Here is a 14,796-nt window from a genome sequence, read left to right on the forward strand (position 1 = left end):
AGGTACACCTTATTAGTACCGGGTTGGACCCGCTTTTGCCTTCAGTACTGCCTTAATCCTTCGTGGCATAAATTCAACAAGGTACTGGAAATATTCCTCCTGCTGGAAGTAGCCATCAGAAGATGGGTACACTGAGGTCATAAAGGCATGGGCGTGGTCCGCAACAATACTCAGCTAGGCTGTGGTGTTGACACAATGCTCAGTTGGTACTAATGGGCCCAAAATGTGCCAAGAAAATACCCCCACACTATTACAGCACCACCACCAGCCTGAACTGTTGATACAAGGCAGGATGGATCCATGCTTTCATGTTGTTGACACCAAATTCTGACCCTACCATCCGAATGTCACAGCATAATCGAGTCTCATCAGACCAGGCAATGTTTTTCAATCTTCTATTGTTTAATTTTGTTAAGCCTGTGCGAATTGTAGCCTCATTTACCTGTTCTTAGCTGACAGGAGTGGCACCCAGTGTGGTCTTCTGCTTCTGTAGCCCATCCGCCTCAAGGTTGGACGTGTTGTGCTTTCAGAGATGCTCTTCTGCAGAACTCGGTTGTAACGAGTGGTTATTTGAGCTACTGTTGCCTTTCTGGCCATTCTCCTCTGACCTCTGGCATCAACAAGGCATTTGCGCCCACAGAACTGCCGCTCACTGAATATTTACTTTTTTTCGGACCATTCTCTGTAAAACTCTAGAGATGGTTGTGCGTGAAAATCCCAGTAGATCAGCAGTTTCTGAAATACTCAGACCAGCCCGTCTGGCACCAACAACCATGCCACGTTCAAAGTCACTTAAATCCCCTTTCCTCCTTATTCTGATGCTCAGTTTGAACTGCGGCAGATCGTCTTGAGCATGTCTACATGCCTAAATGCATTGAGTTGCTGCCATGTGATTGGCTGATTAGAAATTTGCATTAACGAGCATTTGGACAGGTGTACCTAATATAGTGTTCGGTGAGTGTATATAATTAATCCAGCTAAGTTTTTTTTTCTTTCAAAGTTGGAAAAGATTAAATGTTTAAGTAATTTATTTATAAAGTGGCAGTGTTGTATTATTTACTTTGTCTCTTAACATCTTGCCTTTTATTTATTTATTAGTTGCATTCTCCCTTTTGATTTTAATTGTATTTTTTATTTTTATTTTGTTTAATTGTACAAATTTACATCGATAACAAAGTTTCAGAATATATAAATGTGGTTGAATGATAGTATTTAAATGTTTTTCTATGTACATTTTCTGAACAATTTTATTAACCTCATTTTTATTTTAACTGTTACAAAGGCATAATGATTTGTAACAATTTGTTTTGCTCCGCACAGTTTCTCTCACAGCCCATAGACATGCGTTATAGGTAATTTGGATTAACTAAATTGGCCAAAGTGTATGAGTGGGTGTATGAATGCAAGAGTGTATGGGTGTTTCCTAGTACTGGGTTGCAGCTGGAACGACATCCGCTGTGTAAAACATATGCTGGAATAGTTAGCGGTTCATTCCGCTGTGGCAACCCCTGATTAAAAAAGGGACTAAGCTGAAGGAAAATGAATAAGTGAAATGTAATGTATTCCTGTGAAGAAACTCCACTTTTCAGAGGCACATGATCCTTCCGAAACTATTCCAATATGTTCAAATATTTCTATGGCAAACTTTAGAAAAAAAGATTTTCAGTATGTCACTCTTGGTCGATTTGGTAAACCTTCTTCTGTCTGTCTTCTCAGAGTTTGACGTTTAAGGAGAAAATGAGCAGTCTGAAGTTTAAAGAGAAAACCACTGATCTGGACACCAGGAGTCTGAAGTATCTGCTCTTGGCTCTGGTGAAACTCATACATGCGGATCCCAAACTGATGCTCCATGTGAGTGAGGATGATGAAGCTTCTCTGGCTTACATTTAATACTGCTTCTGGGCTTTAACTGTCTGGTTGGTGTGTTTGTGATTCAGAATCCAGGAAAACAAGGTCTGGAGGTTCACAGCAGCACAGCAGAGCTCATCACAGGCCTCGTCCAGCTCGTGCCTCTTGCTAACATGGGAGAGATTTCCCAGGAGGCCATGGAGGTGAGGACTTTATCTCTCTTTATCTCTGTAGTTTTTGTGAGTCTGTTGTCAATAGCATCAATATTTTGATACACAATGATCCTGAAATATTTCAAACAATGCTGTATCAGTTGACAGCACTACTGAAACTTGCTGCACTTCACTTTGTTTGTCCACTTTTACTTTGTTTATTTATCCAGATTTTCATTGTGATGCCGTCTACTAAAAATAGGCAAAAATGGGCAATATAATGTACAAAACTACCTACTGCCTACTTTACACCTTTCAATTGTTTGTCTCTCTCTATCCGTGTCAGTTATTTTTCTATCCATTCCTTCTTTACTTCTATACATTCCATCCATCCATTCCTTCCTTCCATCTATTAATCCATTCATCCGTCCAATCCCATTTCATTCCATCCATCCATCCAATCCCATTTAATTGCAATCTAATTGCAATCTCATTCTATCCATCCATTTTTTCTACATACATTCCTTTCTTTTCTTCCATCCATCCATTCCTTTTTCTTCCTTCCATCCACCCAATCCCATTCCATCCATTCATTCCATCCTATCCCATCTATACATTCCTTTCTTTCATCCATCCATTTATTTCTTCATTCCTTTCTTCCATCCATCCAATCCCATTCACATTCCAATTTCATTCATTCATTCCATCCATCCATCCATCCATCCCAATCCAATCCTTTTCCAATCCCATTTCAATTTCATCCATTCATTCCTTTTTTCCATCCAACCCCATTCCATCCCATCCTATCCATCTATTCCTTTCTTCCATCCATCCTTTCCTTTTTCATCCATCCATCCCTTCCATCCATCCATCCATCCATCTAATCCCATTCTATCCAATTCAGTCTCATTCCATCCAATCCCATTCAGTTTCATCCATCCATCCATCCCTTTTTTCCCTCCATTACCATACATTACGTTCATCCAATCTAATGTAAAGTTTCACTGGGAATGGGAAAATCTGAACAACTGTCCTTACTGGACCAGTAGTACAAATCCTTTACATTGACGGTGCCTTCCAAACGGGACATATCATCTTCCATAGGGTTCTTTAGAGTGAAAAAAATAATGGCCTAATGAAGTGCTCAAAACTAGCCACTTTGAAGGGCCCTTTGGAATAAAGGATTTTGGAAAATGCAACTGATGGACTCTTCGGCCATGATCCTTTGAGTTGGAAAGTTGTTTGGTGTCACACACTGTACTCAATTTGAAAGGACTCATTTCTATTCCCTAATCCCTTCAGAGGGACCCTCCAAAGGCATTATGGCATAGAGTTGAGCCTATCCTAATGGAATCCACAGTAAGCCAAGGTTTTAGCTCTGGCAAATGAATAAAAGGAGTGCTCGCATGAATGTTGCGATTTTTAAATAATTTCCTTGTGGAATATCAATATATTTTTAAGGTATAGTATCAAAGTCAGAAATTTCAGTTTCATTGTGTTAACTGTGAGTTATGTATCGTCATCTGTTTGTCAGGCTCTGCTGGTCCTGCATCAGCCTGAAAGCATTGAGCTGTGGAACCCGGATGCCCCTATGGAGACCTTCTGGGACATCAGGTAGAGTCCAGTTCACAGATGTGGACGGAAATGAATCTCACTCGATGACTGATCGAGATCGTTTGTTGTGGGTTCAGTTCTCAGGTGCTTTACTTCATCTGTAAGAATCTGTTTGGTCATCCGCTGGTTAGCAGTACTGAGATTCTGAAATGGCTGAGAGAGATTCTCATCTGCAGAAACAAGTTTCTTCTAAGGAATAAGGTGAGCCAGCACTCGCTCATTATTTTCTTAATCTATCTCCTTCCACTTGGCAACATTTTTTGTAAATTCAATATCAAGATCTGCACTGGCTTCCAATCAAACCCAGAGTTGAATATAATATCCTCCTACAAACATTTAAGGCAATTTATGACCTCGCACCACCTTATATATCTCATCTCCTCTATATCACCACTCATTCCCGCTCCCTTAGATCCTTCTTCTTCATCCACCTCTCTGTCCTCTCTTCCTGTCTCAGCGCGATGGGTAGCAGAGATTTTAGTCACCCTGCATCCCAAACACTGGAATTCTTTTCCATCTGACATCTGCAACATTGAGCGCTCTCCCTTTGTTCAAATCCACACTTAAAACTCATCTCTTCAAAGTAACTTATCTTCCCTATTTTTGTACTTTCAATTTATTTTTTTAAATATTAAATTGTATATATATATATATATATGTTGTACATTAACTTTTGTTGAAAGACGCTTTAAATAAAGTGTATTATATAATAATAATAATAATTTAAAAAGAAAAAAGGGGACAATAAGATGGATAAAGTGTATAAAAAGGAAGTGACCTTGATCATAACAATATGGCACGTTATGCACTAGTGTTTTTTTTATTAAAAAATGTCATTAAAGGGCGTCCCGAGTTCGAATCCCAGCTCGAGGACATTTCCCTACCCTACCCCCCCCTCTCTCTCTCCAACTTTGCTTCCTGTCTAAATACTGTACTATGTAATAAAGGCAAAAAAGGCAAAAAAAAATCTTTAAAAAAATGTAAATAAAGCATAAACTTATTTAAATACATACTTTATTTTTTCTTGTATCTATTGTGTTTTTGTTATAAGGATCGGGCCACAGTGGGCAGCAACATTGCTACCTGCCGGCAGGCTCAGACCAAGCTGGAGGTCTGTCTCTACATGTTCCTGTGGAGTCCAGACATGGAGGCCGTTCTAGTGGCCATGTCCTGTTTCCGTTACCTGTGTGAGGAGGCAGAAATCCGGTGCGGTGTTGAAGACATCCCAGTGCAGTCTCTTCTGCCAAACTACAACACCTTCATGGAGTTTGCCTCTGTCAGTAACATGATGGTCACAGGTCTGTTTCATCAAACTCAGCTGTCTTCACATTTAGGAGTAATGTTTTTGCTATTGGCTCCAGCAGAGGGCAGCACATTACAACTGCATTCACTAATATTGACACACTTGCTGAATATGAGCTCTATTGCTACTATATAATATATGCTAATGTTTCCATTGATTAACCTTTTAATCTTTTGTGTTAGGATTAAAAATGAAAATATTACCAAAGTCTCATTTAGACTCTCACTCAAGGAAAAGTGTATTATGATTTTACTAGAGAATGTTTTAGAATTTGAATGAAATGTTAAATTGATAAACTTAATTTAAATTTTAATTCCTGGTTCCTAGCAAGCATATTTTTCACTATATTTCCTGTGAAATTTTTCTTCTCAATAAAGTCTTATGTTTTTAGTTTTGCTGGAATAAAAAATGGTTAAACCTAGGATTCAGGAGGAACAATGCGTTTTTTTGTCCGGGCCGTGGTACATTGGACCGTCTCTATACCCTCACCAGGGTGCTCGAGGGTTTATGGAAGAATGCTCAACCAGTCCACATGTGTTTTGTGGACTTGGAGAAGGCATTCGATCGTGTTCCTCGTGGCATTCTGTGGAGGGTGCTCGGGGAGTATGGGGTCAGAGGCGATCGGTTGAGGGCCGTCTTGTCCCTGTATGAACAGAGTAGAAGTCTGGTTTACATTGCCGGCAATAAGTCCGATTTGTTTCCAGTGCATGTTGGACTCCGGCAGGGCTGCCCCTTGTCACCAATTCTATTCATAATTTTTATGGACAGAATTTCAAGGCGCAGCCTTGGGCTGGAGGGGTCCGGTTCGGGGACCACAAGATTTCATCTGTTATTCGCAGACGTGAGCACCCGAATGAACAAATGTAATAGTTACGAGTGAAGATAAAAGGTTCGAACATTTATCTAAATTATATATTGTTATAATCTTCTTAATGTTTTATGATTGGAGTCAGATAAAACAAAAGATTAATATATTAATATTCTCATATTTAAATTGGAGTCAGATATGAGTTAAATTTTAAGTAAATCAACATTGTGCACTGAAAAGACCGAACAGGCAATGAACCTTCATCCACCAGTGGACACCTTCATTGGACTAACTGGGTGGAGCTTACAATTAAATTAGAGGGAAAACTTTAATAAAGAGTATTTATTGATTACTGTTTTTATTGCTACTTGTGTTGTTTTTATTACAAATAAATTGTAAATATTAAAAAGTAATATTAGGTAAAAGCAAAGCAAATACTCAAACGTGAATACAATAATTATCAAATATAAACTTAATAATATTAACAGTAATCATATCATCCTATCAACCCATTTATTCCAAACATAATAATAATAATAATAAATAATAATAATAAAATAAAGAAATGGCTCCAACAGATGCTCAAACGATATATTGTTCAGGGTTAGTTAATATTATTAACCCCCTTAAATAATTTTCGATTGTCTAAAGAACATATCACTGCTGTCCAATGACTTGCCTAATTACCCTTACGTGCCTTGTTAACTCTTTTAATGTCACTTTAAGCCAAATACTAGTATCATAATAAATAACTAGTAAAATATTATGCACTGCCATTATGTCAAAGTCAAAATCAATTTATTAAAATTTGTTATTAAACTATTGTTCTGAAAAAAATGTCTATCCATTTAAACAGTACTTGGAAAATATTTGAAAAAGAATTCAAGTTTGACAGGAGGGCTAATCATTTAATCTTCAACTGAAGACATTTTAAGCAAAACTCATTGTTAAACAATAAAAAGTTTTTTTTTTACTAACATTTTTTTGCTAATATTAACCAAGTCTGCCAGTATTAGTGTATGTGATATGCTTGTTTTTATTTCTAGGTCGTTCAGCTCTACAGAAGAGAGTAATGGCTTTGCTTCGGAAGATTGAACTTCCCACTCCTGGAAACACAGAGGTCAGAGGTCTCACTTTCACAGTTTTTAATGTCGTTAGACAGCTTTAGAGTCGTTCTAGTTGCTGGCGAGCACATTAGCATTGTTCTGATTGTTTTATTTAAAGAAAGTTTGAACCAAAAAAGAAAATTGTGTCATCATTTACTCATCGTTCTTGTGGTCCATTTTATATAATTATTTATTTGTTTGTTTTGACTGAAGACAAGATTTTTTTAAATAATGTTGGGAACAGGCAGCCATTTTCATTCATAGTTGTAAACAATAGTATGGAAAAATATTATGAAAGTCAATAGTGTCGTGGCAATTTTCCAATAAAGAGACACTTACTGATCAAGACACAAAGCCTTACAAAATTTACTTCCAAAAAGATTTTATTTTTTGCAAAGAACAGGTCCAACAGTCATTCAGGACACACGGGTTGCTGCAGAGTGTCACACAGAGACTAGCCTGAGATCAGTTGTTATCTTCTTTCCTTTGCTTCCACCCTTCTTGTAATGCTTTTTTTTTATGAAGACAAACATTTCTTAATGTGTTTTTCTTAGGAAGGCACATGTTTCTTAAAAAATCATGTTTATATATATATATATATATATATATATATATATATATATATATATATATATATATATATATATATATAAATTATATATATATCAAGTAATACATTCATTCGGCTTAGTCCCTTTATTCATCAGGGGTCACCACAGTGGAATGAACCGCCAACTTATCCAGCATATGTTTTAAACTGCAGATGCCCTTCCAGCTGCAACCCGAAATGGAAAACATGCATACACACTCTTTCACACTCATACACTACGGCCTATTTAGCTTATGAATCATTTGTTTATGCCTGTAAAAAATGCATGGATGGAAATTTTCCTAATGACTACGGTTTTACAACATTCTTTAAAAATCATCTCTTATGTTTAGTCGAAGATAAAAATGCAAACAGGTTTGGAACAAGTGGAAGGTGTGTAAATGATGACAATTTTAATGTTTGTGTTTGAACTATCCCTTTAACGTCACTGTTTTGAATTGGGCTTTTTAACATATGCAAAAACTTGATTTGTTTTCCAAACAATGTGGTTGGTTTTCACAGTTGAGTACTCGCTGTGCTGTTTCTATTGTTTGCCTAAAAATGAACTTTTCTTTTGTGGTCTAATTGAGAGAGAGAGTCAATAAAGATGGCAGAATTTAACTGTTCTGATTGGTCATTTCAGGCCTGGGAAGACACGCATGCCAAATGGGAACATGCAACCAAGTTGATTTTAAGTCACCCGAAAACGAAACTGGAAGACGGTCAGGTCAGACACGTATACATGCAAAACCTGTAAATAGACACAATGGAAAATAAATATTTGTCATTTTCTTAAAAAAATATACAATATAACACACACAATCCATCCAATCCTTTCTTCCCTTTGTCTTTTCTTCCTTCTTTCATGCCATCCATCCATCCAATCCCATTCCATCCAATCCAATTCCATTCATCCAATTCCATTCCATTTCATTCCATCCATCCATCGATCCAATCCCATTTTATTCCATCCATTCATCTATCCATACAATCCCATTCCTTTCCATCCATCCAACCCAATTCTATTCCATTCTGATTCCAATCTCATTCCATCTAATCCCATTTCATCCAGTCCTATTCCGTTTATCCATTCTATCGAGTCCCATTTCTTTTTTATCCATCTATTTCATTCTTCTATCCATTCCTTCCTTTCTTCCTTCCATCCATGTAATTTTATTAATAAATTATAATATATCCCACATATACATGATTTATAAATAGTTGTTTTTTTCTATATGTTGTATTATATTATTTTAATATATTATATGTAATATATATTTTGTTTATATTATTTTTAATTCCATTAACTGAAGAGTTTAATAAATAAAAGTTTTGCTTCATAATAAAAGTTAAATAAGACAAGGATTCAGTTTCAAAAAATCTGAAATATTTGAGAGAAAATAAAAAATGCAATGTTTTAAAGATATAAATATATAAATATAAAAATACACAAATTTATATTTGCGTTCATTGAATATAGAATTTTATTAAAATAACAAAAACATATCGTTTTATATTTAAAATATAAAATACCAAGGATTATACAGTGTGTGTAAATAACATAACTATAAATATATTTATTATTTAAAAAAATTAATGTGAGAAATTTAGATTTTTAAATAAATTATGTCCGTACTTTTTTTTGTTAATATCTGTACTTTGTTTGCTAAACATTTTTGTACAGTTTAATATAATTGTGTTATAGGAATGAGGTGTGTGTATGTAATATAAAATATTAATTTTATTAATATTATAAATAAATAAGAAGAATGTTTAACAGTGAAATATTTACAGGTTTCCAATCTCGCTTGTCTCTTCCCTCAGGAATGGATCAATATGACAGGCTTCTTGTGTGCGTTGGGCGGTGTGTGTTTGCAGCAGAGGCATGTGTCAGCTCTGGCCACCTACAGTCCTCCTATGGGCACCCTGAATGACCGCAAGGGCTCGATGGTGTCGATGAGCTCTTGTGAGGGCAGCCCAGAGACACCTCTCGGCCGCTTTCTGGACCGTCTTCTGTCCCTGATGGTGTGCAGTCACGAAAAAGGCCATCAGATCCGCACTAATGTCAAAGACCTGGTGGGGCTGGAGCTCAGTCCAGTGCTTTACCCAATGCTCTTCAACAAACTCAAGAACAGCATCAGCAGATTCTTTGATGCCCAGGGGCCGGTGAGACTGTCACTTCCAATTATAGCTGCAGGAATAATTGGTAAAAGATCTCGATTTAAACACCCATGCAATCATAATACTACTTAAAAAAATTATAACACAGTAAATTCAGCCTGAGTTTTTTGGCGCTTAAAATAAAGATTTTATCAGTTACATACCCTTAACAGAGGGAATTGGGGTACAACGGATATGAAGATCCACACTCAGTTTATTAATAAGAGTGTTCAGGCAGGCAACGGTCAAACAGGAGCACAAAGGTAATCCAAGATCATGGTCAAAAATAGGTGAAGGGTCAGTACAGGCGGCAAAGAATCCACAATGGCAAAACAAGGCAAGTATCAGAACACAGAGACTAGACAAGATTAATGGTTCATAATGCTATAGAACGACAAGACAATATATATATAGACAAGAATATATATAATCCAGATAATCAGTCCAAGATGAGTTTCCCGCTGCGTGTGAGTAATCAAGCGTGATATGGAACTGGTGTGTGTGTGAGGTGCATGAAGGGATGTGTAGTTGATTTCTGTGGCAGATTTGTAGTTCTCCAGTGATCTGCAACTGCTAGATCACTGGTGATTGTGACACATCATCACCAGTACCTGGTTACATTTCACAGTAAAAAAACATTAAATATTGACAATTTATCTAGTATCTAGTAGGTTTTATGGCTGAGTCACTGAATCATTTATTCGAGAGAATTTTATAAGAAGGCTGAGTCATCCAGTAATTAAGCAAGTGGAGGCTGTGTAATTGAATCGTTGATTCAAGAGAATTGTTCAAAAGCACAAATTCATCCAGTAATTAAGCAAGTGAAATCTTTATTGGTGTATCATTGAATCATTTATTCAAAAAAGTTGTTCAAAACACTGATTCATTTAGTAATTAGGTAGGTGACATATTTTGGGGAGTCACTGAATCATTTATTCAAACAAGAGTATTGTTCAAAGACACTGATGCATTCAGTGATTAGGCAAGTGAAGCCTTTATCTGTAAGTTATTGTGAAACATTCATTTAAGAGAATTGTTCAAAAACTCAGATTCCTCCAGTAATTAAGCAAGTGGAGTCTGTAATTGAATTTAATTGTTAATTCAAGAGAATTGTTCAAAATCACTGATTCGTTCAGCAATTAAAAAAGAAAAGTCTTTATAAGTGTTTAATTAGATTGATTGATAATTTATGATTTGCAATGGCACCTTGGCTAGTTTATGCTTGTCATGGGTAAATATCGTTCATAACAGTTAAATCATTTTCAAACAAAGCTGTTGACCTTATGAACAGACAGTTGATTCATTATCACTCACTTGATTTGTTCAAAAATGTTTTTGAGCCATTTTTGGTTTGCTTTTGAGTTTAAAGTGGGTAATGTTGGCTCTCCACATTGTTAATACAATCGTATAAATACTGCACACCCCTAATGTACCTATATATATTTTGAGCTGGATGATTTAGAGCTCCTGTTTCTGTGTACTTATGTTAAGGTGCCAATTAATGAGACCAACACACAGTTTGTGGAGCAGACCATCGCCATCATGAAGAACCTTCTGGACAACCATACAGAAGGTAGCTCGGAGCATCTGGGTCAAGCCAGCATTGAGACCATGATGCTCAACCTGGTCAGGTGAGTCAATTGTTCTGTTCGCTGTCAATGCTTTGTGATAATTTATCTGCCCTCTTTGAGTAGAGTTTGAGAAATTTAGCATGTGATGTACAATATAATGTAAGTAACTAGTAGTTAAGACCTCTTAATATAAAGTGGGACCCAATAGTTCAGATTTTTAGTATAATTTAAAGCTGCAGTATGTAGGATTGAAACCAAGTGGTTGAACTAGGTATTGCAGTCCAAATTCAAAACGTTGTCGTTTTTTTTTCTTCACATTTTCAAATGAGAATATCCGACTTCAGCATTGTTTTTCAGATAAACAAACATGCACTTAGTGTGTTTCTTAAATATTTGAAAACTTATTATGGCATTTTAGGCTTTAGAAGAGACAAAAGTTTATAGCACCTTTTAATTTTGTCCGTAAGAGTTACAATTATTAAAAGCAAACCTCTTATACTCATCCAAGGGTACATGTATTTGGTCAAAAATATCGTAATATGTTAATATTGTGAAACATTATTGCAATTAGCATCATTACTTCAATCTTGATCTTTGATAAATCATTCTAATGTGCTGATTTGTTAATCAAGAAACATGAATTCATTCTTGTTTCTAAATTTTTGCAATCAATGCTGAAAACAAGTTCTTAACATTTTGTAGAATCCTTTTTTTTCCAGGATTCTTAGTGAATGGAAAATTAAAGGGATTTTTTTTTTTTGCTACATTATAAACAACTTTTTTTGTCATTATTGATTCATTCAAGACATCATTGCTAAATAAAAAAAAGAGTCATACCGATCCCCAAACTTGAATTTTTATGTAGTTGTATAATTATCTAAATACTTACTGCGTTTCCTCTACTTTCATTATTTCGTGCTTTATCAGGGGTTGCTCCAGCTGAATAAACTGTCAATTATTTTTAAATAATAAATGAAATTAACGTTTGTAAATTTATTTTTTTTTCTTTATTATTTATTATATGTTTTAAAACATACTTTACGATGAGGAGACCTTAATATCCTTTTCCTAATAAACTAATATATCTTAATATACTTTTCTCAGTGTAACAGATTTACACTGAAATCTTATAATTTCTTTAGATATTTACAACTGCGACACTATATGACAAGCCATAAACAATGGCATATAATTAAAAGATCTTCAACAAATATAGAAACATATTTTGTAATCATTATTGATAGGCATGGGACGATAATCGTGTTCAAGGTATACCGCTGTTTGGAAAAGTCAAAATTTTAAAACCATCAAAATTTTCTGCTATACCGTTCCTAAGGTATGAGTAGGATATATATTTTTTTATTTAAAGCAGCATCTGCAACAGAAAAATCCCAAAAGATGCAGTATTGACTTGTAAAAAAAATTCTGTGTGTTTGAAACAAATGAGCACAGTAGACGTCAATGATTCTTTTGAATTATTTAGCATGACATGTTTATTGCCCAAAATAAAAAAATAAAATGAAAATATATTTGTGTGCAAATTGGTAAAAGGTTTTGTTTTTTACCCAGACATTTAAAAAGAATATATTTTAGATAATCAATACCGTGAAACCGGGATATTTATATCCAAGGTTATCATACCGTCAGAATCTTACACCAGCCCATACCTAATTATTGAACATGGTCTGCCTACTAAAAATCAATTAGCCCATTTATATAGAGAATTAATGCAGGATAAATCTGCCGACTCTTATTATATCAAAAGAAATTGTGAATTAGAGGTAAACACTGTAATAGAGGATGAAATGTGGGAACAAATATGCATGGATTGTCATAAGGGTATAAGCTGTCAAAAATGGAAGGAGTTCGACTGGTTGTTCAGAGGTTGTTTAGAGTTCCATTAGTGGTCGCCAAATTCAATAGTTCTTTACAGTTATCACAGTGCTGGAGAGATTGAGGAGAAGTGGGGAACAATGTTTACATATTTTGGGAATGTCCCAAAACACAAATGTATTGGCAGGAAGTTAAAAGGAAGTTTAGTAAAGTTTTAGGATATGACATACCAGTGCACCCAGTGTTTTTTGTTTTTGTTTTGTTTTTTGCTTGATGGCTTTCTACACTACTTTCTGCACTACATATTATTAATAACAGCTAGGAAGATAATTGCAGTGAACCACCAACCTCCTTTGACAGAATGGACACAGAGGCTGAAACATATGTTTATTTTAGAAAATGACTGCAGATTTGCAGTTGAAATCAGATATTTTCCAACAGGCCAGAGAGTTAATCGAAACATACTTGATCTTTAAATGCTGTCAGGGGCTTTGTTGTAGTTAATGTATATTGGAGTTTATTTATTTATTTATCTACATTTCTTTTTTAATGTAATGTAATATATATTTTTTAAGCTGTCACTATTATTTATTTATTATTATAATGTATCTATTATCATTTTTTATATTTTTGTTTATGAATTTGTGAATGTGAACATTGTAAATGTTGTGTATACTATGTTTATAAAAATACACACATCTTTACATCAAATGTTTGTTTGTTTGTTTGTTTGTTTTTTTTTACAAAAGAAATGTGAAATAATCTAAACATTACAGTTAGAAATATATTTTGCCCATAAAATGATGGCCTAAATAGAAGCTTATTTATAAATAATTTTGTAATTTATAAATAATTTTAATTTGCAATGATATTATGACATTAAGTATACATTGTTTTCTTTTTTTTTTTTTTTGCTTATTTGACAAGAGTTCACATTTGTTATCCTTAGTACTGGTTCCTGTGTGTTTAAACCACTCTGTTTTTGTGTGCATATTCAGGTATGTGCGTATTCTTGGCAACATGGTTCATGCCATTCAGATTAAAACCAAATTGTGTCAGCTGGTGGAGGTCATGATGGAGCGCAGAGATGATCTTTCCTTCTGCCAGGAGATGAAGTTCAGGTACTGTATTCTTTGTTGTTGTTTTTTTAGTACTGTCAGATTATTTGGTGTGTTTTATTCATCAGATTTGTGTGTGTGTCTCAGGAATAAGATGGTCGAGTATCTGACAGACTGGGTGATGGGAACCTCCAACCAGGCTGCTGATGATGATGTCAAATGCCTCACCAGGTAACACAGTTTGTGAATGCAAAGGGGTTTATTAAAATTGCATTGAGTTTCTAAGCTTGATAATGATAACAACAAAAACCATGATAACAACAAAAAACTTCTTCCAACTTCTTATTACTCAGTTGGGTCTGTTTTTATTTTGATGACATGCATAAATTAATTTTAAAGAACTTTGTGTTTAATTAAAGGATTAAAACTTGATTTCGCCTATCCAACTTTTAGGAACAAGAAATAATAATTGACTTCTAGTTGATCATTTGGTATCTGAAGTGGCTTATATGAAAAGCAAAGGCCTCTAGATTACGCTTATTTTACCAAACTAAAATATAATCATGCCTTGATTTTTATTTATTTAATAAGGACAGTAAGGTCTGACTTTGCTAAAACAAAAGTCTTGTCACTTTACAGAAATAATGTAGAGTATAAAATATAAAGTCATGCTGCAGTGGAAAAATAATGAATATTGTGTATGACTCCCATGAGCCTGGAGGACTGCATCCATACATCTCTGCAGGACTTTAAA

General features: G+C 34.9%; 2 protein-coding genes across 7 annotated transcripts in view; both read left to right on the plus strand.

The window, feature by feature from the left end:
- cuedc1a (CUE domain containing 1a) overlaps window positions 1-14,796 on the plus strand; it is a 529,149-nt gene that overhangs the window by 150,314 nt on the left and 364,039 nt on the right. The gene's annotated exons all lie outside the window — the stretch shown is intronic.
- The window catches only part of nf1b (neurofibromin 1b), a 130,584-nt gene that overhangs the window by 18,588 nt on the left and 97,200 nt on the right, over window positions 1-14,796 (plus strand). For all 6 annotated transcript variants that reach the window (XR_015501394.1, XR_015501395.1, XR_015501396.1 and 3 more), the window contains exons 13-23: window positions 1,717-1,851; window positions 1,938-2,051; window positions 3,535-3,614; window positions 3,692-3,815; window positions 4,666-4,912; window positions 6,772-6,845; window positions 8,064-8,147; window positions 9,245-9,586; window positions 11,072-11,211; window positions 13,983-14,105; window positions 14,190-14,273. Coding sequence is in view for 2 of the 6 variants with exons in the window: in XM_087271160.1 (XP_087127286.1) it covers window positions 1,717-1,851; window positions 1,938-2,051; window positions 3,535-3,614; window positions 3,692-3,815; window positions 4,666-4,912; window positions 6,772-6,845; window positions 8,064-8,147; window positions 9,245-9,586; window positions 11,072-11,211; window positions 13,983-14,105; window positions 14,190-14,273 (1,547 nt within the window). In the remaining 4 variants the exon portion in view is untranslated. The remainder of the gene's footprint in view (window positions 1-1,716; window positions 1,852-1,937; window positions 2,052-3,534; window positions 3,615-3,691; window positions 3,816-4,665; window positions 4,913-6,771; window positions 6,846-8,063; window positions 8,148-9,244; window positions 9,587-11,071; window positions 11,212-13,982; window positions 14,106-14,189; window positions 14,274-14,796) is intronic.

Source organism: Danio rerio, chromosome 10 (genome assembly GCF_052040795.2).
Source record: "Danio rerio strain M-AB ecotype USA chromosome 10, GRCz13ab, whole genome shotgun sequence".
Taxonomy (NCBI): Eukaryota; Metazoa; Chordata; class Actinopteri; order Cypriniformes; family Danionidae; genus Danio; species Danio rerio.